General features: G+C 34.8%; 2 protein-coding genes and 1 non-coding gene across 3 annotated transcripts; 2 read left to right on the plus strand and 1 right to left on the minus strand.

Annotated features, from left to right (window-relative positions):
• Positions 1–2,033: 2,033 nt before the first annotated feature.
• On the minus strand, positions 2,034–7,134 carry ARGAH1 (arginase). The gene is made up of 7 exons (XM_022300071.2): positions 6,975–7,134; positions 5,656–5,798; positions 4,904–5,063; positions 4,249–4,382; positions 3,592–3,801; positions 2,814–2,924; positions 2,034–2,628 (listed from the first exon to the last, which is right to left on the minus strand). Exons 2-7 carry the CDS (start codon positions 5,794–5,796, stop codon positions 2,368–2,370), a joined length of 1,017 nt encoding a protein of 338 aa, XP_022155763.1. The 5' UTR covers positions 5,797–5,798; positions 6,975–7,134; the 3' UTR covers positions 2,034–2,367.
• Positions 7,135–10,507: 3,373 nt separating this feature from the next.
• On the plus strand, positions 10,508–10,580 carry TRNAE-CUC (transfer RNA glutamic acid (anticodon CUC)). The gene has a single exon. It is a non-coding gene; the product is annotated as a tRNA-Glu (tRNA).
• Positions 10,581–10,635: 55 nt separating this feature from the next.
• Positions 10,636–24,223, plus strand: TTN1 (ARM repeat superfamily protein). The gene is made up of 17 exons (XM_022300037.2): positions 10,636–10,912; positions 11,452–11,999; positions 12,460–12,562; positions 13,136–13,312; positions 14,195–14,386; positions 15,299–15,415; positions 15,604–15,708; positions 16,880–17,050; positions 17,148–17,363; positions 18,357–18,555; positions 19,107–19,312; positions 19,412–19,636; positions 19,751–20,305; positions 20,391–20,657; positions 21,737–21,781; positions 22,846–23,031; positions 23,686–24,223. Exons 1-17 carry the CDS (start codon positions 10,709–10,711, stop codon positions 23,974–23,976), a joined length of 3,807 nt encoding a protein of 1,268 aa, XP_022155729.1. The 5' UTR covers positions 10,636–10,708; the 3' UTR covers positions 23,977–24,223.
• The last annotated feature ends 356 nt before the right edge of the window (positions 24,224–24,579 follow it).

A 24,579-nucleotide genomic window follows, 5' to 3' on the forward strand; every position in this document is an offset into this window, starting at 1 on the left:
TAGATGGTATTTTTTTCTCACGAACTCTTAATTAGAATTACATGATAATTACCGTCAATAATTTTACCCATTTCACTCCATATTATTTCTTCATTGTTTTTTACTTTTTTTTTTTCTCTTCGTTAATTTTGGTGGGCAACTCAAAATCTTCAAAATTTATAGCTATATTTGCTCAGTAAATTTTATTCCATTTTTATTTATTAGTTGTTTCTTTATTTTTTTCTGTAAATTTTATTATAGTTTAATTTTTTTCACCTTAATTTTTTTCTTTTTTCTTTGGTCTCAAAGTCAAAATCTTGCTTTAATTTTATTTTCCGACTTGAAATACTCACTTTTCGTTTCTCTCTCGCGTTTTTCTTGATTAGTTTTTTCCCTTCTCTTCGTACCTCTACCTTCTGTAGTCCCGCCTCGAGTTTAAAAAAATAAAAAAGAAAAATAAGAAATTCCATAGAATTGTATTAATTTCACCCTAATTTATTATTTTTTTTAAGTAAAGTGCATTCAAAACAATCAGTTTGCACACACAAGATGAAGTTCGGCTTCCACCACTTGGAGAAGCCATTCAGGGTAATCAGAGAGCCACAAAAATGGTGGTTGCCTAATCATAGAAGATCTAGCGAGGGCTAACCGGACCTTCACCCTAAACTTTTAATTTCATTATTGAATCTTAATCTTAAATCTAGAAATGTTTTGATAATTTTAACTTTATCTTAAATCTTAAATCTAGATATGTTTTTGATAATTGTATTAATGAATGAATGTTGCCGCATTTGCTGATTGAGGGGAATTTTTAGTCTGGAAATTGATGTTTAATTTGTCAAGTGGAGTGCATATTGGGTTGTGGGCTCGTTTAGTAACGTTCTTGGGAACGACTAAAACAAATTTTTCCTTCCTTGTTCTCATTTCCAATTTGTTCCAAAACATAAATAAAAAGATTATTTTATCATAGTTGAATTCTTGGAGGTTAGAACCATGCAATGCAATTTTCTTTATTAAAAATAAAGAAACAAAAACAAGAAACGGAAATATTACCAAACGAACCCTAAATGACCAATAGCTTTCAAGGTAAATATTTGATTCAAGTGTGGAGATTAGGAGTTCTGTTTACATTACAGGACTATATGTTTCCTTTCCTTAATGAAAAATAAATCATTCCTGATTTTTGGGGGCTTTGGAAATTTGGGTAATGTTGAGAATATTGGTATTTTATTTTCTTTCTGAGGTGTTTCCTCCGTAAGTTTGAAATTGATAATGAATGTTTCTTGATATCCTGAAACTGAGAATTATCTTCTTATACAGATGGACAAGTATGAAGAGCAGGATCAATTGGTAGAGCCCTATTTGGAGAGCATAGTCTCCCCCTTTGACGTCTCTGCTTTGTTCAAAAACAACTTGGCCTTTTACGTCGTATGTGCCAAATGGTAACGGTACAAAGGTTCGACAGTGGAGAAGCCAGACGGAGACTAGGAAGAGGAGCTTGATAGAGAATTCAAGTAAGAAGAATCCCTTTTAAGATAGGAAACTTTTTTTTTCCTTAACGACGAGGAGTTAAAGCTTTGCTCACCTATACACAGGGGTAACCGCACTCACCCAAGGTTCAGACCCATGTTGGTATTGAACTCACCAGAAAGTTCGAACTTGAGACTTCTAAGCCAACATGATCAAGAAACTCCAAATCCTTACCAACCGAGCTACATAATATCAAGACAGCCTAAGATGTTATCAAAGACTTCTTTTAATTACAGACAGAGTGTAGACAAACAGGTTTAACAATAATATAATAAGCTGCAAGATCTTATTTCAAATATTGTTCTTCCGTTCTGAAACTCTAACTCTAAATATGTCTTTAGGTTAAATTACAAGTTCAAAAATTGAAGGGGTATATCTGATAAGTCCTAAACTTTAAAAAAATGTCTATCGGATTCCTAAACTTCTAACTTTGTGTCTAATAAGCTTATGAATTTTTAAAATGGTCTAATACATCCAGACATGTATTTAACCATAAATGCTCGTTAGAATCTGAACCAATGAAATTAAAAGAAAAGAAGAGATCCTGAACTGACTGGGAAGAACTCAAGCAAAAGGATTTTCAATGTATTCCACATGTATTGCACAGAAGAAAAGCTTGAAATGACCAAAATTATAAATACTACTCTCAAGTTCTTCAATGATTCCATCAACTTTTGAATGCTAAACCTTCCTATATAAAGATTAGGCCCCTAAACGAAAGGTCAGCATGTTGCCTGGAGTACAAAGATAAGACCCTATAATGTTCATCACTCAGTAGTGCACTAGTTACTGGGTGACTGAAATTTCCCTCAACTCAACAGTAGCAAGAATCCTAATGGATGAACCAGATAAGCTTTTTCACTTTGCTATCTTAGCTGTGAGTTCTCTTACCAGCTTAGCAGCAACCATGGCTGTCATCCCGTCGACGGTGTCTCGTTGAGGGTTGAACTCTACGACATCCGCACCAACGATATCCCCTTTGAGATTGTGGATGATGTTGAGAACATCACGGAAAGACAAACCTCCTGGCTCAATATGAGACACTCCAGGAGCAAATGCAGGATCGAGAGAATCGACGTCTATTGAAACGTAAACACCCTTTACGCCCTCTCCGAGTTTCTGTGTATGATGATATGACATGACAGAGAGTTAGGAAAGCAAACAATTTCTTGGAAGAGATATGCAGAGGACATCATGTTTTGAAGTTGAAGGGCAACTGTTTAGAGAATGGTTCGTGAAATAAGAAACGTAACATGCTTTATTTTCATCAAAATTTGTATTTACGTATTGAGAGAGAGAGAGACCAAATTTTCCAAATACTCGCGATCTCGTGAAAAAGTTCGCATTTCATACAGCTCCACTCCAAATCTTTTGCACTGGTCTCTTCCTTCTTGTGATATTGATCTTATGCCAACCTGAAAAACAATTACTCAAGTTCAGTAGAACATCAGTTTATCAATCTATGAGTGGCAGCAAGATTCTGGTTCTGAAGAGAGAGAGAGAACATGAATACGGCTTTCCAATACTGAAAATCTGAAACTTTGTTGCCAGCAAGGTCTATAAATAATTTCCTTTCAATATTGGGGTTCCACTCCTTGCGTTATACCCATAGCCTACCTCACTAATCTAGAGTAGACTTCACCAGCCCCAAACCGGACTCCAAGAGACAAGAAGTATCTTAGATCATTAAGTTTTCTACTAGGGGCTTGAACCTTAAACCTCAAAGTCTGTCTCCAACAGCTCAAACTCTTACCAGTTACTACCAACTAGTTGAACCCAATGAGGTTTAAGTAATGTAAAAAGGCTCTAACTATGGAGAAGTCATTAACAAAAACTAAAAATAGCAATTTCAAATTATCTAAGATCTTTTTTTTTCCACATTCCGTTGGTGAAAAGGAAGGAATACACATCCATGTAAAAATATGCAAAATCATAAAACAGTAAACACCCAACCGAACCCCCTATTTTTTACATAAGTTCGCTGATTCAAAACTAGTACCAAAATAAAGTAGTGATCCAAATGAGAAACACAAATACACAAAATTCATATTAAAAGAACACTTTAAAAGGAAAGAAACTTACCTGCAAAAGTCGCCTGGCATAACCACCTTCCATGATTCGTGCAAAAGAAGAAGCGTGCGAAAAATAGTTTCCTTCATAAGCATTATAATTATCAGGATGGGCATCTAGATGAAGAATATCAACTTGACCCCCAAGCTTCTCAGAGACAGCTCTGACAACAGGGTAAGATATGGAGTGGTCGCCTCCCAAAACCAATGGGCGTAATGGATCCTGAAGGAGCAAGATTCTAAATATAACCCTCTCAACCAATATGTTGGACAATAACCAAAGCCAAGAAACTACACATGTACGTACATGCATCAATGGTTCAACAAAAAACATCAACAAATAAGAAACAAAAGGCTTATAAAATCATGGCACTTTTTTTTTCTGGAAAGGAGACATTTAGATAGCAAGAACTCTAATGATGAGTTATCAAATAAACTACGAACAGTGTAATTCATATCTTTCTGATTACATACAAGGTTAACAATATCCCACACAGACAAAATAGGAAAACAAGATCTTTTTCACAACCAGCTTGACAGGCCCGTTAAATTAGTCATTGCAAACCTGAAACAAGAAAAAACGAAGAAGAAGAAGGAGGAGGAGGAGGAGGAGGAGGAGGAGGAGGAGGAGGAGGAGGAGAAAAGAATAAGAAGCTCTAGAGGAACTCACCTCTTCCATTACCAGCTTGACAGATTCGCTCACAACATTCATCAATCTTTCATCTTCTACACCACAGTCCCTGATCTCTTGGACAGGGACGTCACCAACATCAGTCAGCACTCTGGGGTCGGTTAGTTCTTTCCCTGAATTACAAAAGCATTGTCTTTCACTTGGCATGTGCATTACCAATAGATTTCAAAATTTCAACTAACATTATCTATTAGGCAAAGGAGGGTAGACAAAGAACTTTGTAGTCTTAATAAGTAGCCCAAATTTCAAATAAATGAATGCCCAGATGAAACAATACATGTCGAGAATTCCCTAGATTTCATAATTGGTTTCTTCAACTTGCCTGCTTCTGAAATCAGAATGCAGAACTAATACCTCTTCTTGTGATTAATTCTCCACTAATTATGAAAACTTTGTTCATGTGATTATTGATAGCTAATTTCCAAATCCTAAATATAAGATTCTGAAAAAATTATGATTTACCATCTACAAGAATAGAAAAGATGATAAGATGTCAATTTCAAGCAAGAGGATTATGCTACTATTAGTCTATTGCTATTCTATATTAAAAATAAACCAAATTTATTGCTATTCCATATTAAGCAAATGCTAAGTTCATTTTATGAAACTTCGAAGAGGCCTCAGGAGAGAACACCTTCTTCTGTAGTTGGATTTGTGCTCCCGCACCAGATGGCCTCCCTAATCCGAGGAGGTGCAAATGCTGGACCTTGAAGAAATGATGAGTTATGTCCCAAAGGAACTCCAAGAAGAGAAGCTGATGCTACAGCACCTCCTAAAGCACGTACGAGCTCACCCTGGGGAAACAAGTTCAAAAGATTTAATGCTGTAATTGGCTGCCTTCAAGCTTAAACATCAAAACTTGTGTTTTAGGAATTTAGTCTTAGGAATGACTAAATGTAGGGGTTTTTTTTTTTTTCTAACCAGGGTAGGAGGGCCCCATCCCTTGCATTATGTTCATGACCCACCCTCGCTGGTCCGGAGGCTTCACCCACTTAAGACCAACTTTGAGGCACCACAAGAGTTTAAAATTATCAAGTTTCCACTGGAAGGCTTGAACCCAAAACCTTAGAGAGAATTTGCAAATATCCCAGGCTAAGGACCACCAAACTGTGGGGTCGGAGCCATATAAAATTACCAGATTTACTGAAGAAACGTTGAGCAGCTTAATAAATTGATGAAATTTTAATAACTAGATGATATACCAAAAATATCAATTAAAGTTCTAAATAAATATCTGTACTTATTTCAATAAATTCTATATGTTTAACCATACAATTTAACCAGTTTTAAGTTATCTGGCATGTATATAATAGGAACCAAATCACAAGGAATCAGATGAATAGAAACATCGGAAATAAGAGAGAATTATTCTTTAGATGAGCATACCTTGAGCTTCGCTCTCTCTCGAATGAGTGTGAGAGAAGCTTCAATAACACGATTTTGACCCTTCTCAATCAATGCATTGGGAATGTTTGCAGAGTTCAGTTTATGAAAATAATGAATTCCTCGCCGTCCCAAAACTGACATTTCTGCACATGAAAATGGTATATGAGTATTAAAATTGGGCAATCAACTTCTAATTCAAAAGATCAGGGAAGACCAGCTTGATGCACCTAATGAGCTGAGATCGGCTATAATCATCTTGAAAAGAAAAGTTTATTAAACCCAAATTTATAATTCAAAATTCTAAAGTATAATAAATAACTTCTTTGCTTCGTAGAAGAGTGTTAAAAAAAATGGCCCCCTACCACTTATGTGGTAATACTGATCTTTTCAGTTTTTAAGATTTTCCAAATCACTGAATAACCCCCATAGTTCATCTTTACTCAAAAAAGTTATCCTTCTTCACCTACTTCTGCTTGTAGGTAGTTACCATTACTTGTTCAACTCCACCGGATTATCCTATCCAATTGTACAATTATAACTTCTAGTATTGGTTTTCTAATTGTTTCAAAGCTTACGTTTTACAGATGATAAATAAAATTAGACGACTGAAATACAGATGAGATATTTGGGAGAGAGGGGATAAAAAAGGCCAGTGACTGGAAAAGAAAAAAAGGGTATAAACTACGGTGAGCTTGAAAGCGAATGAGTTTGAAAAACAAAATATAGATTTTGGTTTGGGCGTCAAAACAACGTGCTTCCATAACCAAGCCCAAAAATAAATAAATAAATAAATATATATATATATATACATAGGGAGTTGGAGATCTGAGCTTGCAAGAGGACGAGGGAGGCGGAAGTGAGATGGTGACCACAGACCAAGCTCAACTTCAAGGGCAAAAAAGTCATTGTGATCGAAAGCGAAAGAAAATCAGGTAAAGAACAACAATTCTCCAGAGATTCATATATTTATTATTTCCTCGCAGGCAAAAAACAAAAAAAAATCCAAAAAACAGTGACTAGATTTCCATGCTTCACAGTTCAGATTACAAACAACCAGAGTGAATCAACTTCAATCTACACCAATTGGCAGCGAATAAACTCAAAAACTTCCAGCTAAGAAAGAAACCACCGAGTCGGAGAGAGAGCGAGCATAGTAAAACTCGAAAATTCGAAACGATCTTTCACTGATCCAAACGCAAAAGCTAGGCGAAAAGATGAACAGCAACCATTTCCTCCATTTTCTTTCACATTCCCTCCGAATTGAGACAGAATCATGCAATGGAAATAGAAAAAGCGAAGAGTGGACACCGGAAACTTACTGATGAAGCGGCGGCGGCACTGAGTGAGACCGAGTCGGAGCCGAGTCGGGAGCGAGTTGGTGGAGAGCTGAGAATTTGTGGGAGTGAACGAATGAATGTTGGAAACAGAGGGAGCCAATAAAATAAGGCATTAAACAGAGCACGGTTTCCCACTGCCGCCCCGTGACAGTAAAAATTAAAAAGTGTCCAATAATAATTTTTTTTCTTCAATTCTGGAATTTTAAATATTATTGTTTTCCTCGAGGGGAAAATTAATAAAATTTTCATAATTTTTGTTAAATGTAATAAAATAATGTATTGTTAACTGAATAATCAATTTATATTTGGTGAAAAAAAAATCTTTTGCCGTTTTAATTTCACGAGTTCTTTTAATTTTCATCGTAAATTTTTTCTTTGATCGAATTAAACCTTTTTCTTTTTTTCTTTTTTGAAGAAGATCGAATTAAACTTTATCTAGATATGCGTTGTACTTTTTATCCAATATTTCATTCCTATTAATTCACTAACTAATTTTAAAAAATGGTAAAAACTAAAAAAAAATTGTAATTTAATGAGAATCAAACTTTATACAAAATTAAATTCGTTAATGCACAAATTGATCGTTAAATAATTTTGCCAAAATTTATAAATTAAAAAAAACTAGTTCTAGAATATTGCAACGTCAACCGAACATTATTTAATTCATTAAGACATATACACTATCGAAGTTGGAAATTCTACAAACACGTGTTACTAAAAATATGTCATCCTACTTTTATACATTTGACTGCCCAAAATAAAACCATTAAATGTAACTTTTAAATATTTGTTTACATATATACATTTATTAATTAGATAAATTAACAAATAAGTGTTACAATAAATTTCTCTTAAATAGACTCCAAGTTTAGTTCATTTATCCAATAATATCTATCTAGGTAGTACGTTCATGCATATAAATTTGTTAATAAAGGAATAATGAATGATTTATCAACTTTTTCTTAGTAATTTCACAATTTTTATTTTTTTAATAAAATTTCCGAATTTTATGGTTGATGGAGTAAAGTAACGGACTTTTTTTCAAATAATTATTTTTCTAAAATACATGACAAAATTAGTGTAGGTTTCAAAGTAACTACAAAATTAGGATAGATAAATAGTAGGGATGGACTGTGATTTTAACAAAGTCGCAGGCGTGGACTGCGGTTTCAACCAAAATCGCAACCATCACCCGCGACTCATGACGAAATCACGATCATCAACTACAATTTTAGCCAAGTGGTTACGACTTCTCCTTGAGCCAATGCTGACAAAAGTCGCAACCCATTCTGACGCGTACAATGTTGAAGTCTCGTACGATGTAAAAACTGAAATAAAAAAAAAGGTGGATAATGTACATGACTTCAACGGAAAAAAAAAAGGAAGGTCGTACTTCTCAAGAAAGTTGCAGACATTACTTTTACTTTGACCTAATCTATTTATGTCTTGAAAATTATATTACCTTTAAATTTATTTATTTAAATTAATTTTTATTTTGTTATTATTTTTGTAATTAGATTTTTTTAAACTTTTGTCTGTACTCAGTTAGAATGTTTAATACATTAAAGATAAGTATGAGGTTTATTGCAAAATGGAACTTTTGAGAAATTTAATGATAATAATGGAATCTGAAACTATTATTTAAAGAAAAAGGATCAGATGCTTCGCTTTTTGGTTCGATGACAGACCCATTCTGTCAGCGATGACGTGGACATGGCCTTGCAAAAAGACAAATGCCATCACGCGCCTCGAGGAGCAACTTTCTCGCGTGTGCAAAAACAACTTTCTTGAAATAAGCCAGGCTACAGCCATACAGTTACACGCAAGTTACGGTTTCAAACTTAAAGAGGTAAGCAGATTTGGGCCCAATGGGCCACATTGCAGGTCCAGCCCATTTGTACCTCCTACAAAATTTCAGGCTAAATATTTGTTTGTCTTGTGATATTTTGGTTTTTCTTTTTCTCTAATCCTTATTATTTAATAAATTTTAGTTTTGTCTCAAAAATTTAAATTAATATATCCTATCAAATTTTTGTGCTTTTCAAATATATTCTCATGGTTGGTGAGTGTTTCGACTAAAAAGTTCTCTAATCTATCCTCCAAATTTCTGAATAGTTAAAAAAATTTTGAATTCTCTTATTTTAATTTACTTAATTTCTCATCTAAAATTTTACTATACATTCAAGTTTATCATTTTCATAACACGAGAAAAAAAAATTGATACATACGAGGAGTCTGTTGATGCAATACCACTCCAAACAAAATTTGATAAACACACTCGAATAAAAGATGGTCTCAAGTCTTAATCTCGTTATAAAATATTATAAAAATAAAAAATACGTAGGAGTATGCTTGCATGGTAGTATTTATATTTTAGTCGATTTTTTCCTTTATTATTTTTTTTAGTTCAACAATTGTGAGATGGGAGATCAAACCATCAACCTTTAAGATTGTATTGAGGTGTCTTGTCTATTTGAGCTATGCTCGATTTGAGATATTAATTTGTTGTTTTAAATCAACTATATAGGTATATTATTTCGCAGTTCAAAACTTACAAATGAGTAACAATTGACGTGGTCTATAAACGTGGATAGTCTTGAGATCTTTTAACAAAGCATTGACCTATTAGGTCGTGGAAATTTGTAGAGAGCTTAGCATATGCGATGGAGATAGAGTTTCTTTTATCTTGCAATTGAATCTAATTTCAGTAGGTTTGAAGATATTTCAAGAAAGTACATTCAGTGTTGACGGAGAAACGAGGACTCTGTGCCTGATACTGATATTTATCAAAGATTATTTGCATTGTGCTAAAAGAAAAAGGTTGTGGAACCTTGTCGAGCATTTTTATCAATTAAGAGTATATTTGAGGGTGACAGTAGAATTGATGATTTTGAAAAGAAAAAAAGACGGATAAAACTTCCCTAGCCCATCCTTTAGAAATTTCGTGGGAATCAGGGCAGAAATTTCATGTGGGAATTTTTTCTCTATTTATTTTTTTAAAATTATTTTTTCCAATAAAATATTTTTCATAAATATTTTTAACTAATTGCTTAATTTCTGATGATAAACATCATGTACATACTCTAATCCTCATATATATATACTGGACGAGTCTGTGGAGAAGAATATGATTTATTTAGTATATATATACACAAAAAAAGATTGTTTAAATATGTGTGTATATATAGAGTCAAAGAGAATATAGCTCAGCGGTAATCGACATATATCTTTAACCAAAAGATTGTGAGTTCGATTCCCCACCCTCACATGTTATACTAACAAAAACGCGTGTTATATATATATATATATATATATATATATATATATATATATATGGGAACGTATTTCTCCATCCCGCCCCCATTTACGTGGTGGAAAAAAAATTCATTTATCACTGCCTCGTAGGAAAAATATACATCTTGCATGCTAAATCCAAAGGTAAAAATTAATTTATTTCCATCTATTCTGAGTAGATATTTTATTTTTATTTAGATACAGAACATCGCATCAACAGCTCCGTTGTAGTCTAGTTGGTTAGGATACTCGGCTCTCACCCGAGAGACCCGGGTTCAAATCCCGGCAACGGAATTTTTATTTTTAACTTTTTAACAATTGTTTTAATTTTCTTTTCCTTTTTGGTGCGACTAGATTTTCAAGTTACATTTTCTGAGAGCTCAGTGAAGCGGGCGGGAACTCGAGCTTCTGCTTCTGTGGCCATGGCGGCAACAATCGGAGCAGCCCCAACGAAGGAGTTTGACGGAACAAAAACATACGACGACGATGACGAGCGCGAGTCCAAGGAGAGAGTTATCCACAAGTACTTCCTTCAAGAATGGAAGCTCGTCGACTCTATTCTCCACGATATTCTTTCCAATGGATGCGTCTCCGATATCTCATCCGTCCACAAGATCCGATCCATTGTAATCTCTCGCCTACTCTTTTCCATTGTGTGTACGGATCGCGTGCCGCATTTGCGGATTGAAAAGTTTCGTTTGGGGAATTTTGAGCGACTTGGTGGTTGTTTAGCGTTTGTCTGGAAATTGATGTTTAATTTGCAAGTGGAGTGCGTATGGATTGAGGTGTAACTAATCCGGTTTTTTTTTTTTTTTTTGTGGGAATTAAAGGACCAATTGCCTTTAAGTTCATGACTTGATCCAAGTGTGGAGATTATGAGATCTGTTTAAATTACAAGAATATATGTTTCCGGAATGGAAAATAAATCATTGGTTAAAATTTGGATGATGTTGATTGAGAACCAGCTGCGACCTTGTCATAGTGAGGTGGGTAGGATTTCTAGTAGAGATGTATACTGGGATCTTTTTGTGGACAAGTAAGCTGTTGAAAATATGCGTGTTTTCTTTCTGAAGTGTTTCCTTCGTACGTTTGAAATTGAATAGAGTCTCAATTTTTGTGCAATGAATGTTTCTAGTTTGTTCTTGAAAGTTACCTTCTTATACAGATGGACAAGTATCAAGAGCAGGGTCAATTGGTAGAGCCCTATTTGGAGAGCATAGTCTCCCCTTTGATGTCTCTAGTTTGTTCAAAAACAATGGAACTTGGTGTAGCTTCCGACAGATTAATTGAAGTAATAAAGCCGATATGCATTGTTATCTATACGTTGGTTACGGTCTGTGGATACAAAGCTGTCATCAGGTTCTTCCCACATCAGGTCTCTGATTTGGAACTTGCTGTGTCTCTCTTGGAGAGGTGTCAAAATACAAACTCGGTGACCACATTGCGACAGGAAAGTACTGGAGAGATGGAGGCTCAGTGTGTGATCCTTCTGTGGCTTTCAATACTTGTGTTGGTTCCTTTTGATATTTCCACTGTGGATTCGAGCTTGTCCAACACCAATAGTTTAGGTAAATTTGAACCGTCTCCATTGGTGTTGAGAATAATAAGCTTCTGTAAGGATTACCTTTCAAGTGCCGGGCCTATGCGAACAATGGCTGGATTGTTGCTTGCGAGGCTTTTAACACGTCCAGATATGCCAAAGGCCTTTATCAGGTTTAACAAATTTCTGAAATTATGGAATTTAATTTTGATGTTGAATCAGGTTATCCAGTTTGAATATCTTCATTACAGATGGATAGTACCACATTCTATATGGAATTTGCCTTTTACATTTTGATTATATCGTCGGATCAAACAAAATTCATGGGTTCTCTTCATAAGTTGTCGTACTGCTTATACTACAACTTGTTTATGCATTTCTTAATCCAAGATGACCTGAAAATTGGGTGCAAGTTTCATTTTGATTTTTATCTATTTATTGATTTCTTGTTATTTCAGATATAAATTATGAGGAGTTCTACCAAGGTTAAGATTTTAGTGTCTGGAAATTCTGATCTTGTATAAGGCTACGCTTAGTTACATAATCTACGAGTGTATATGCAAAAGTGGCTCCCTTTTATTTAGTTCAGACTGAAACTATAGTGTGCTTACTAGGCTTATCTGCTGATGACAGCTTTATTGAATGGACACACGAGGCCTTATCTGCTACAACAAATGATATCATGGACCACTTTCGGTTGCTTGGTGCTGCAGGAGCGCTAGCTTCCATTTTCAAGGTTTTCATTTCTTTTGTTTCAAGTCCATATTACTTAGGATATACATTTTAATAACAGAAAATGATCAGTAATCAAGAAGATAAGTTGTGTTTTTGTTTCTTGAAAATCTAAAAATACAAGACTGAACTTAACCAATCTAGTGAAAGTATATAATAATTAGTCCATCTAGATGGTAATGTTTGTCCTTCCCCAAGTAGATTTTGTAATCTTTGCACTCAGGGTGCTTGTTATGTTGTTGGAATTTATTTTTTTTTATCATTTTCTTTGTATTTTTCATTATAAAGAAAATAATTGATCCTCCTAATTCCATCATTCATTTATGTTGTTTTTATCCCTGTTGATGGATTGGCTTTGTATGGGGGATGGAAAAGGGCTCAAGAATTCATGAGATAGCTTTAACAATCATATGAAGAGACTTATGATTATTCTAGCTTTGTTCCAATTATCACACTTTGATTGGAAGCAAGTTATAGATCTTGTACTCTACATTGTTTTGGATTTTCAAATTTCATAATCGTTTCAAATCATCTATCTAGGGATTTAGCTCTCTTATGTTTTATTTATCAAATACAGGTGGGTGATAGAAAACTTTTGATTGATGTGGTACCTCAAGTTTGGAATGACACCTCAACGTTAATCAAGTCCAACACTGCTGTTCGGAGTCCATTACTTCGTAAATATTTGTTGAAATTAACTCAGCGCATCGGGCTTACTTGCCTGCCTCATCGGGCAGCTTCTTGGCATTATGTGGTCAGTAATGGAATTCTGTTACTCCAATTTCTCACTTTGTATGACAATGTAAAGACCTTAAATATCTTTTATGAATTGGTGTGTGTTAATCCAATTAGTGTTTCTTATTTTCATTAGAGTTTACAACTAACCAGGTGTAGTTTCATTTTATGTTATTTAAGAAATCAAATACTTCATACTATTTTATTGGAAGATATGTTATAACTTATCAGCTTCATGTTTTTTGTTTTTTTGTTTTTTTTTTTTGGGGGGGGGGGGGGGGGAATGGATGGACATGGCCAAAATATCATTCTGTGGGGAAGATAAAGATGATAAAATGGATGGCAATGTTTCCCTTACGGTTTGAGAATTATTTTTCTCATTTGAGCAAGGTTCTTCGTCTCTTTTAGTTGGTCTTGTTAAAAAGTTAGTAGGGCTACAAACCTAGATGTTGGGGTCAATTGTTGTGAGGTTGCCAGGTTAAGCTTTATGTATTTAGGTTTATTTTTGGGAGATAACTCTTGATCTTGGTATTTTTAGGAGAGATTATAGAAGCTCTCGGCAACACCAGCCTCCTAAATTCCAATATCTTCCAATGAGTAAAAAAGGAAAGACAAACGATGTCCCTTAACCTTGGGTAAAACTTGACCGTTGCATACCTATTCCTGCAGTCCTGATAAATGCTCCTACTGACGAGTGTTATGCAGGATTATTTTGGTTTGGATTATGTTAAGGCAATTGCATGTTTTTGTGTATTAAGTTTTCCAGTTTGATTTTTTAACTTCTTTTTAGTCTAGTCATATGGCTTTCTTCTTTTGGAGGTTCTTAAATTGGTTGTTAGCTTGTAGTATCTATAATTTTAAGTACTTTAACGAATTCCTTATGTTATGTTATATGACCCAGAGTAGAACCAGCTCCCTTGGTGACAGTATTTCTGCTACTGTGTCCGTAGGAACACATAAATGCAGTCCTGTTCATGCTGTTGAGCTGTCTCATGTCTGTCAAACCTCCACCAGCTTGGAAGATGAAGATATGGATGTTCCTGAAATTATAGAAGAGATTATTGAGATGTTGCTCTCTGGATTGAAAGATACGGTATGTCTGTTTTCTATAGATAACTTAACGTGATTTAAGTATACTACACATCATAGGCCTTGTTGTCTCTTTCATCTCTGGAAATATAATTAGATTAGCTTTAGATTTCTCCAGCTTTTTCTCTAAGCGTGCATAAATTATCTTGGGAGTTAATTGATGCAAAGAATTTCTGATGCAACTCATACAGGTGATGAAAACTTGGATTGTTTGATAGGCCTTCTTGCTTCTCTTTTCTATTGATACTTTAACCTGATTTAAGTTCAACTTACCACATACCTCGGGCCTCGTTGTCTATTTCGTCTTTGGGAATATTATTATTTCTCCATTCTCCTTTTTCCATCTTGGGAGTTAATTGATGCAAATCATTTCCAATGCAACTTAAAAGGAAAAAAAAATCCATGAAAGAATCATTTGTCGGGGCTCTCACAGTTGATGGATAATTCATATATGCTACTGTAAGCTCATTGTTTTATTAGTGCTTTGCATTTGGCTTCTTTTTATTGCCGAGTTAGACTGTGTTATATATATGAATGGGCCCCTAAACTTAGAGGTTTGATGATGGTAATAGTTATCATTTTTAGCCTGTTTTGCTGTTGTTTATATCAATTTTTGCCTCCATCTTTAAATTTTCGAATTCTAGTAACTAGGACTAGGAGGCATAAAACTCCAGATCATGGATAAGACATGAGGAATGAGCATGATGTATTCAACACAAGTGCTATTCTATTGAGATATGACCCTCAACTTATTTTTGGAGGCTTCAAGGACTAGCCATTTAGGCCCTCATCATGTCAATGATGGATAATTCATATTCATAGAATTTATTGCTCTTTTCTGCTAGTCTGCATCATGGTTTAACTTACTAGTTTTACTTTTTACCATTGATGTTATTGATGTTGCATGCTACCCCAGGACACTGTTGTTCGATGGTCAGCTGCAAAAGGTTTAGGTCGTGTAACTTCTCGTCTTACGTCTGCACTTTCAGAAGAGGTTTTGTCATCCGTTTTGGAACTATTTTCCCCAGGGGAGGTATGCTGCATATGCATCATTTCTTGTAATGCCCTCCCCCACTTCCACTCCCACCCCCACCCCGATATGCAAAGAAACAAAATCATAGTGTGGTTATGTTAGAATTTTTGGAGCTGTTTGTGTTGGTTATGATCTGACTGATTTACAGATATTGAGGTGCATACTTGTGTGATGCTGTAATTTCTCAGGGTGATGGTTCATGGCATGGAGGTTGCTTGGCGCTGGCTGAGTTGGCTCGCAGAGGATTGCTCTTACCTTATAGTCTTCCTCAAGTTGTACCTATCGTTGTGAAGGTTGTATTTTATCCATCCATCAATTACAGTTTCTCTATCATTTTCCTTTGGGATAAGAAACAAAGACCTTTCATAAAGAGGGAGAAAGCGTACAAACTACAAGGAGACAAGGCATCCACTCTGAACTAAGGAGAATACAAAAATGGTTCTCCAATTGATAAGAAATAAAGAAAGAGAATAATTACAAAAACCTTTGATAAGAGATTCAGATTAGAAAATATGATTACAGCATCCCAAGAGTGACCAAAGTCCTTTCCTTATTTTGAAATAGTCGTCAATTCCTTTTCAACCACAGCTCCCATAGATTAGAAAGAATGGGTTGATTCAGAGGATTCAGCTTTGCCCTTGAGAATAGGAGCCAAAAGGATGGTGAACGGGAACTCTTTTATTGTGTAGGGATACTGTAGGTAGAGTTGGTAGGAATTCAGCAACAGATTCCAGAATCTGTGTGTATTCACAGTCGGTGAAAAGGTGATTGCTATTTTCTTCATTTTTTTTACCTCGAAGGTTAGAGGAAGCTCAAAGAGTTCCTCTTCCGTATCTTTTCTGAAGTGTTTAAACCACCCAAGAAGAGAGTTCATGTAAAAACTTTGATCTTCGTAGGGCTTTTGGAATTTCAAGTAGTCTCACCAAGGCTCTAGGACTAGCTTCTTCTGATGTTAAAAGGCCAGGGAACAACGATTTTACTTTCCATCAGCCACCTCCTCTAGTCCTTTTCATTATGGCCAGGGAACAAAGATGACCCAGCAGCTGCTTATGGTCAAATGTTTATCATCAAGCAGGTCATTCAATATAGGGAAAAGTTAGCAAAGAGAGGTTGGGTCAATACCAAGAAATTTAAGGTTAGCATAATATTGCACATTTTTCACCATAGAACCCTTAGAATTAATCACCACATATAAATGCTTAAAAGCTTTTGACAAGGTTGCTATTCTTTTTTTGCTTTATTACCCACTTTTTATTTATATGCTCGGTCATAATGCTTGTATTGATTATATGATATCCAGACTGCCCAATCTTGATACTATTTTGATTTATGTGCTTCCTCTTATAAAAAAAATCTTATATGCTTATCTTCTGTTTCAAGAATCAAGAGCCTGGGAGATGAAGCAACTTTATGAAACATTTTCTTGCTAGTTTATTACTGATGAAGGTTTAAACTTCTTGACAGGCATTACATTATGATGTTCGAAGAGGTCCACATAGTGTTGGTTCTCATGTACGTGATGCTGCAGCTTATGTTTGTTGGGCTTTTGGCCGTGCCTATCATCACACAGACATGAGAGAGATTTTGAAACAACTTGCTCCTCATCTTCTAACGGTTGCCTGTTATGATCGTGAGGTGTTAAACTGTAGATTTTTTATTACTGCCTACCTGTGTAATTGTTTGTTTCAATTTTATTTTTTAATTGCCAAAGTTTTTAAATTGTGATGCTTAGGTCAATTGTAGAAGAGCAGCTGCAGCAGCTTTTCAGGAAAATGTTGGGAGACAAGGGAGTTATCCACATGGCATTGATATAGTGAATACTGCCGACTATTTTTCACTTGCGTCTCGAGTAACTTCATACCTGAAAGTTGCTGTGTCTATAGCTCAATACGAGGGGTATCTTCTTCCATTTATTGATGAACTGCTGTGCAACAAAATATGTCATTGGGTATTCCTTAATTTTTCCAGCATACCTTTTTTCTCTTTTTTTTGTTTTTATTCTTTTATGAAATTTCAGTTTCTCATCCATGGAAAAGAACGAGCAGACCTTTTTGTAAATTTTATTTTGAAGTGGATTCTTTTGCATCTCTCGTTTTACTGTGAATCTGCCATCATATTCTGGATGCTTCTCTTTGATTATGATTTTTTGTACGGGTCATGTGCTTCATTGAGATTATGTTTCCTTGGACTTTAGGTGCATTGCGATGATCTGATTTCTGAATATGCATTTTCAGCTTTGGCACACGACAATATATAAAAATTCTGACTTTCTATTCTGTTGTGGGTGGTTAGAATCTGGTAGAACCGTAAAAGAACATAGATGCATAATAGTTCGAAAATGTTTAATTTCTTTAACTGCTATTGTTCAAGAGTTGCACTAGACATTACATGATTAGCGTTGATTACAATATCATGCGCCTGTGCACATTTTGAAGACATTCATCTTTTGGCTGTGGAGATTTGAATCAAGATAACAAGTACAAGTAGTTGGAAGTGGATGGACTGAGAAGAGAGAAAATATTTGAAAGAAGTTTAATCACATTTGGCTGCTCTTTTCCTAGTTATAGTACTTTAGCTTATTCTTAATTTCATTGATTTGTTAACCAGAAGATCTTTCACTTTTTTACAGTCAATGGTCTGAAGTTGGGACCACACTTGTCTCTACAACATATAATTTTCAGGCAACTGATGATATATTTAAACTTTCAGGTTTTTGGCACTTATTAGTTTTGGAATTGAGGGATTTTTACCACTCTGTCCAAACCTCGCGATTGATAAGCATCGAACACAAAATTTAATTTTGTCTAAAATATTTTTGCACTTGTTACTCATAAAATGACAAGTTCAATTTCTCTTAAGCATCATGTCTTGTGATGTGTTTTCCCTGTTTTTTTTGGTGGGTTATTTTAATGGCTTATTACTCATGGTTTACATGTTTCAGGATAAAGGCTTGAGAGAACTTGCTGCAGATGCCCTTTCTGCCCTTGTAAAATATGATCCAGAATGTTTTGCAAGCTATGTTGTAGAGAAGTTAATTCCTTGTACTCTCTCATCTGATTTGTGCACGCGCCATGGTGCAACATTGGCAGTCGGTGAAGTTGTTTTATCATTACATCAATGTGGACATATTCTTTCCTCTGGTTGGTATAATTTGTTTCCCTCTCTTGCTAAACCAACTCTTTCATGCTAAAGCATCATACTTTGACTCAAATGCATAATTTTATGTTTTCATGATACACATGGACAAGGCGACTCTATGCACCCTCCCCTCTAAAATTTGATATTTCCAATCACGACAACAGTATCTCTAAATTAATTTATCCAACTGTATCTTCCATTCTCCTGTTCATTTCAAGTTTTCCAAGTCATAGCTATTAGTGATAATTTCCAATTGGTCGAAATTTGCCTTACTGGGGTGTTGGAGGGTGTAGAGAGGGATCTTTGGAGGAGTTTTAAGTTTTGTGCACTTTAATGCTTCCCTTGCGTTCAAAATACCAGTTATAATGTGGCTTTTTATTTTTTATTTTTTTCACAAACAATTGAAGATCTTTCTTGTAATTTGTTTTTGGTGGCTCCTATATTTGATCTCCGACAATGTTTTCTTAGGGATCTCTTTTGTTTGTACTTTCCTTTCTCTTAATGAAAGCGATTTTACATTGACCGATAGATCATGTCAACTGCTTTTTTACAGATATACAGAAACGTGTGGCTAGCATTGTTCCTGCTATTGAAAAAGCACGACTATATCGTGGAAAAGGAGGAGAGATAATGCGTGCAGCTGTCTCTCGTTTCATCGAGTGTATTTCCTCATCTCATTTGCCATTGCTGGAAAAGACGAAGCGAGCATTGCTTGATACTCTTAATGAGAATTTGAGACATCCAAATTCTCAGATTCAGGTGATTTGTTTATAATCTGCGAAATGCTTGCTTGTTGATTTTTGTAATTTATCTTTATTCGATTATGTTGAGAAGAAGTTATTTGATAATGGTCTGCAGAATGCTGCTGTTAAATCTCTGAAACCATTTGTGCCAGCATATCTAGCTGCTGCAGATGCAGGCAAGTCTGGGAATATAACTGCAAAATACTTGGAACAGTTGAGTGATCCCAACGTGGCCGTAAGAAGAGGATCTGCTCTAGCATTAAGCATTTTGCCTTATGAATTTTTGGCCAACAGGTGGAAAGATGTGCTTCTGAAACTTTGTTGCTCATGTGCAATTGAGGTGCTGTGAAAAGCTACATTCTCATCTAAAAAATGGGAAAGAGAAATCTTCGCCTTTTTTTTTTTTTGGCAAAAATGTAGTTTCCCTCTGTCAATGTTTTGCGTGGCTTTGCAGGATAACCCTGATGACAGAGATGCTGAAGCACGAGTGAATGCTGTCAGAGGACTTGTTTCAGTATGTGAGACTTTAGTTCAGGGAAGAGAATGCTCGAATGAGGATGACATACCATTGTTACAACTAATCAAGGATGAAGTGATGGCAAGTTTATTTAAAGCTCTTGATGACTACTCTGTTGATAACAGAGGTGATGTTGGTTCTTGGGTGCGAGAGGCTGCTATGAATGGTCTTGAGAGGTGTACATATATTCTTTGTGCGAGGGATTCTAATGGCTTCACTAAAAGATTAAATGGAGTTGGTTCTGAACCAGAGTCACCTCATTGGGAGATGGCTGAGAAAGACCAAACGAATTCCTTCTTTGATTCGACAATGGCTACCAGTTTAGTGGGAGGAATTTGCAAACAAGCTGTAGAGAAGCTGGATAAGTTAAGAGAAGCAGCAGCGACTGTTCTCCGACAGATATTATACAACAAGAGTATCCATGTTCCACACATACCTTTCCGGGAAATTTTGGAAGAAATTGTTCCTGAAGATCCAGATATGAAATGGGGGGTGAGTTCCGATCAATTGTTCCTGAAGATCCATTTGTTTTTTATTCCTTGCTTTCTGACATTGTGCATGATCAACTTTCTTGTAGGTACCTGCAGTTACATATCCACGTTTCGTACAGCTGCTGCGATTTGGTTGTTATAGTAAAACTGTAATGTCTGGGTTAGTCATCTCTATTGGTGGTATGCAAGATTCATTGAGCAAGGTATCAATGTCAGCTTTGATGGAGTATCTTGAAGGAGATGCAATTGGAGACCAGGATAAAAGTTCCAGGAAGGCTATGTTATTTACAGATCTTCTTTGGATCCTTCAAAGTTACAAGAGACGCGACAGAGTCATTATACCAACTTTCAAGGTAATTTACGTCAACAATCCTGCTAAAGAACTTTAATATATTACTGATTTGCCAACATGGAGGATATTTGGTTCTGTAGTTCATTGAAGCGCATTATTTTTTTGTTCTCAAAGAATTGAAACTCTGTGATAGGAAATTGATATTACAAAGGTAATGGAAGGAGGATAAGTCAAAATATCAAACCCAAATACAAAAAAATTTATACAATTACTCAACGCTAGATATGAGATCTAAAAAAAGTTTACCTTTTCATTATTATCATATTATTATTTTGATAAAGAAACATTATATTAATAGAAATGGAAGTTAAAAAAAAGGATGCCGAAGATTAGGTATCCTCTGAACCTAAGGGCCAAGGGAGGTTGCAAAAAAAAAAAAAAAAGACGTCCTTAGAGATTGCGAGATAGCATAATAAAAAATTTCTTTTTCCCCCTTCTCTTAAACGTTCTATAAACAAGGTCCCATAACAAGAGGTGACCACCAAAAGAATCCTGAATGGAAAGCAACAAAAAATGCAGTAATAATAAAATAACGCCTTCACTTTGTACTCCAGAGCTATGCATCTATAAGGGGAAAAAGCATCAAGAGATCTGTCTTCCACCGGTATCTGCTTTCTCTTCTATGAAAAATACATGAAGTAATGAACCGGATTTTTTTTTTATAGAAAAGTTAGAACTTGTAGGAACAAAAGTAACATTATTGACACCTTTATTTCTCTAATTTTGGAAAAAGAACAAGCCACTTGTGTCAAGGAATTTTGGCGATTAGTATGGTTCCATTCTTCAAAATTTTTGCCCAACGTGGAGTGGCGATGAGTTGAGAATATTACATCGTATGAAGGAATCTGGAAGTATGGAAGTATGGAAGTATTGATTTTCCTTTCTGTATTCTTGTTTTATTTATATCCTCTTGTTGCATTTGCTTAATTCAGATTATGCTATTGCCTTTTCATTGTATTTATATGCATTCCTGGCTTCTGCCTCGCTCGACCACTCTTCATTCAAGATATCCATCAAAGTTTGATTTGTTTTCCTTGCTATTAGAGTTCCTAATTTTTTATGTTCTGTTCTCTATCTCAGACCATTGAGATTCTTTTCAGCAGAAGGATATTATTGAACATTGAGGTCCGTTATTTTCATCTTTCTAATCTTCATTGCCTTCTCATCTTCATGCTCGTGTGAAAATCTTTTCTTCTTTATTTTTGGAGATCATAATGTCTGCATTAGTGTACTGTCATCACCATTATCTTAATTGACTTAACTGGTATTTGTTGCCACATTCTGGTGGGTACAAAAGCATTTCTTGTTTAACATGTTATTAGAACATCCTTGGGCCCCAAAAAGTGGAAAGTAATGGCTTATTTGCTTTGTAAATATAATTGATCAAATTTATCTACAACCAGCTGCTAGAAGGCAGATATCCATATTTTCTTAATTATTAAGGGCGGGTTTGGTAACATTTTTATTTCTTGTTTCTTGTTTCTTCTTTTTAAATTAAATGAAAACAGAAATACATTTGGTAACTGTTTCTTATATTATTATTATTATTTTATTGAAAAAAGAAATAGAAGCATGTGTTGTAACCATTTTTTGTTTCTCGTTGTCTAAAGTTTTAAATTTAAAAATTTAATTTTTTAAATTAAATATTCAAAATTTTTATGTTATATTTATTACAAAGTCAAATAATGATAAAATAATGTTTTTATTTATGTTTTGGAAACAACTAAAAATGGGAATAAGAAACAAAAAACAAGATACTTGAATTCGTTGCTTTTAAAATCTGTAGACAATTTTGAAAACGTTTCTTAAAAAATAGAAACGAGAAACAATAATAGTTACCAAATACTTGTGTTTTTCAAAAATTGGAGATGAGAAATAAGAAATAGAAACGTTACTAAATGGATGATAAATTTAGCGTTCTCAGTGGATTGTTAAATTCTTGTCTTGAAAGTGGATTGGAGTTTATTGATTATAAACATTCCTCCTTCCAAGTTTTGCACAATAAATTTTTGAAAATATCATACTTGCTTCTCTCAGTGCAGTATGCATGCGTTCCATTGTGAAGATAACATTCTCCATACGTTCCATTGTGAAGATAACATTTACACGGCCATTTGCCTTTTAGACTAATAAATAATTTCTCTGTCTCCTCAACTGTTGCTAATTGACCAACGGGATCTAATTTCTAGGTTCACACATCAAGCTTTTGTTATGGCGTTTTGGATTCCTTGGAGATTGAGTTGAAGGGGTCAAAAGATTTCTCCAAGTTATATGCTGGAATTGCTATACTTGGTTATATTGCTTCACTTTCAGAATCTGTTAATGCTCGAGCTTTCTGTCAGCTTCTCGCTTTCCTTAGTCATCGATACCCTAAGGTCTGAATCCCATTTATTTATGGTAGCAGTGCAGCATAAACATGTCTTTGTATTGTTATCCTCTTTCCTTTTCTAGAATAGCATGTATTATTATTTTGGTTAAATGACAAGGTTAGCCCCTAAGCCTTAATGTTTGTTTCTAATAGGTTCTTAAACTTTAAAAGGTGTCTAATAAGTAATTTTGTATCGAGTCCGTGAACTTTCAATTTTGTGTTTAACTGGTGTCTGGACTTTAAAGTGTCTAATAAGTTTCTAAACTTTCAATTTTGGATATGATAGATCCTTGACTTATCAGACATTTTAAAAAATTCATGGATCTATTAAACGCAAAATTGAAAGATCGGGTTCCTATTAGACACAAAATGGAAAGTTCATAAATCCATTAGACACTTTCTAAAATTCAATGTCTTATTGACTAAACTTGTAATTTAACCTTTTAGAGCATAGCTTCAAACCTTTACTTATAAGGAAGGTCAGTACAGCCTCGATTGTTGAGCTATGCTAGGTTGGCTCTTAGAGCAGTATATAGGGTGTACTTTACTTCGGTGATTCTTTAGGGTGATCTGCTGTTCCTAGAAATGGGGCGATAGGATTATACTTGATTTAAACGTTTTCTATCAACAGCTGATTTCGATGTGATTCTTTTGAACTCAGATCCGAAAAGCTTCAGCGGAACAAGTTTACCTTGTCCTCCTACAAAATGGGGATCTTGTGCCTGAAAATAAGATCGAGCAAGCACTTGAAATAGTGTCCAACACTTGCTGGGAAGGAGACATTGAAAATGCAAAACTCCAAAGGCAAGAACTCTCTGACATTGCTGGTATAGAAACTGATCTACATCCCAAAACTCACACAGTGCAGCCAGAGAAGGAAGTCAAGAATCTATCTACAGCTACGGATGAAAACGCTTCCTATTCATCGTTAGTCGAGTCAACGGGATTCTGATAGCTCGACAAGACCCGGCAACTGCTGACATTCTTCCTCAATCTTCCTCCTTTCCTGGTATGCCCTGACCAGAAATGAACTCAGTGAGTGTTAAGTTTTGCTTAGGAGAAAAAGTATGTATTTTATGAGATGTGTTTAAAGTATATTTGGATTTTGTTGGGTTAATGTTATGGTATTTTTGTGTGTAATTTTTCTAAATTATCCTTTTTTATATAATTCAAGAAAATTAATTATAAAGTTAATTGTACCCAACTTGTTACAATTGTAACTTTACTTTATTTAAAGTTTTTGTTTTAATTGCTCACCAATTTTGAAACGTTCGGTTGATGAAAATGCAATTTAAAAAATGATATCAAGTTGACTCTAAGTTGAGATTAAAATATTGTAAGATTGGAGGAGACAGAGAACCAAAATCAATTTATTTTTTTTTGTTAAAATATGCTACTAGTCATTCGATTTTAGTTTTTTTCTCTCTTTTTCTTTTTCCTTTTTTTCGTTTTCTTTTTTGACCAATTTGATAATGTTATTGTTTTTTGTTTTCAATTTTATTAAGAAATCTAAGTTTTTAACAAGTAAATATGTTTCTTGTTTTTTCCTTCTTTT

The sequence above is a fragment of the Momordica charantia genome, assembly GCF_013281855.1.
Source record: "Momordica charantia cultivar OHB3-1 chromosome 7 unlocalized genomic scaffold, Mcharantia_2.0 BLBB01000007.1, whole genome shotgun sequence".
NCBI classification, from domain to species: Eukaryota; Viridiplantae; Streptophyta; class Magnoliopsida; order Cucurbitales; family Cucurbitaceae; genus Momordica; species Momordica charantia.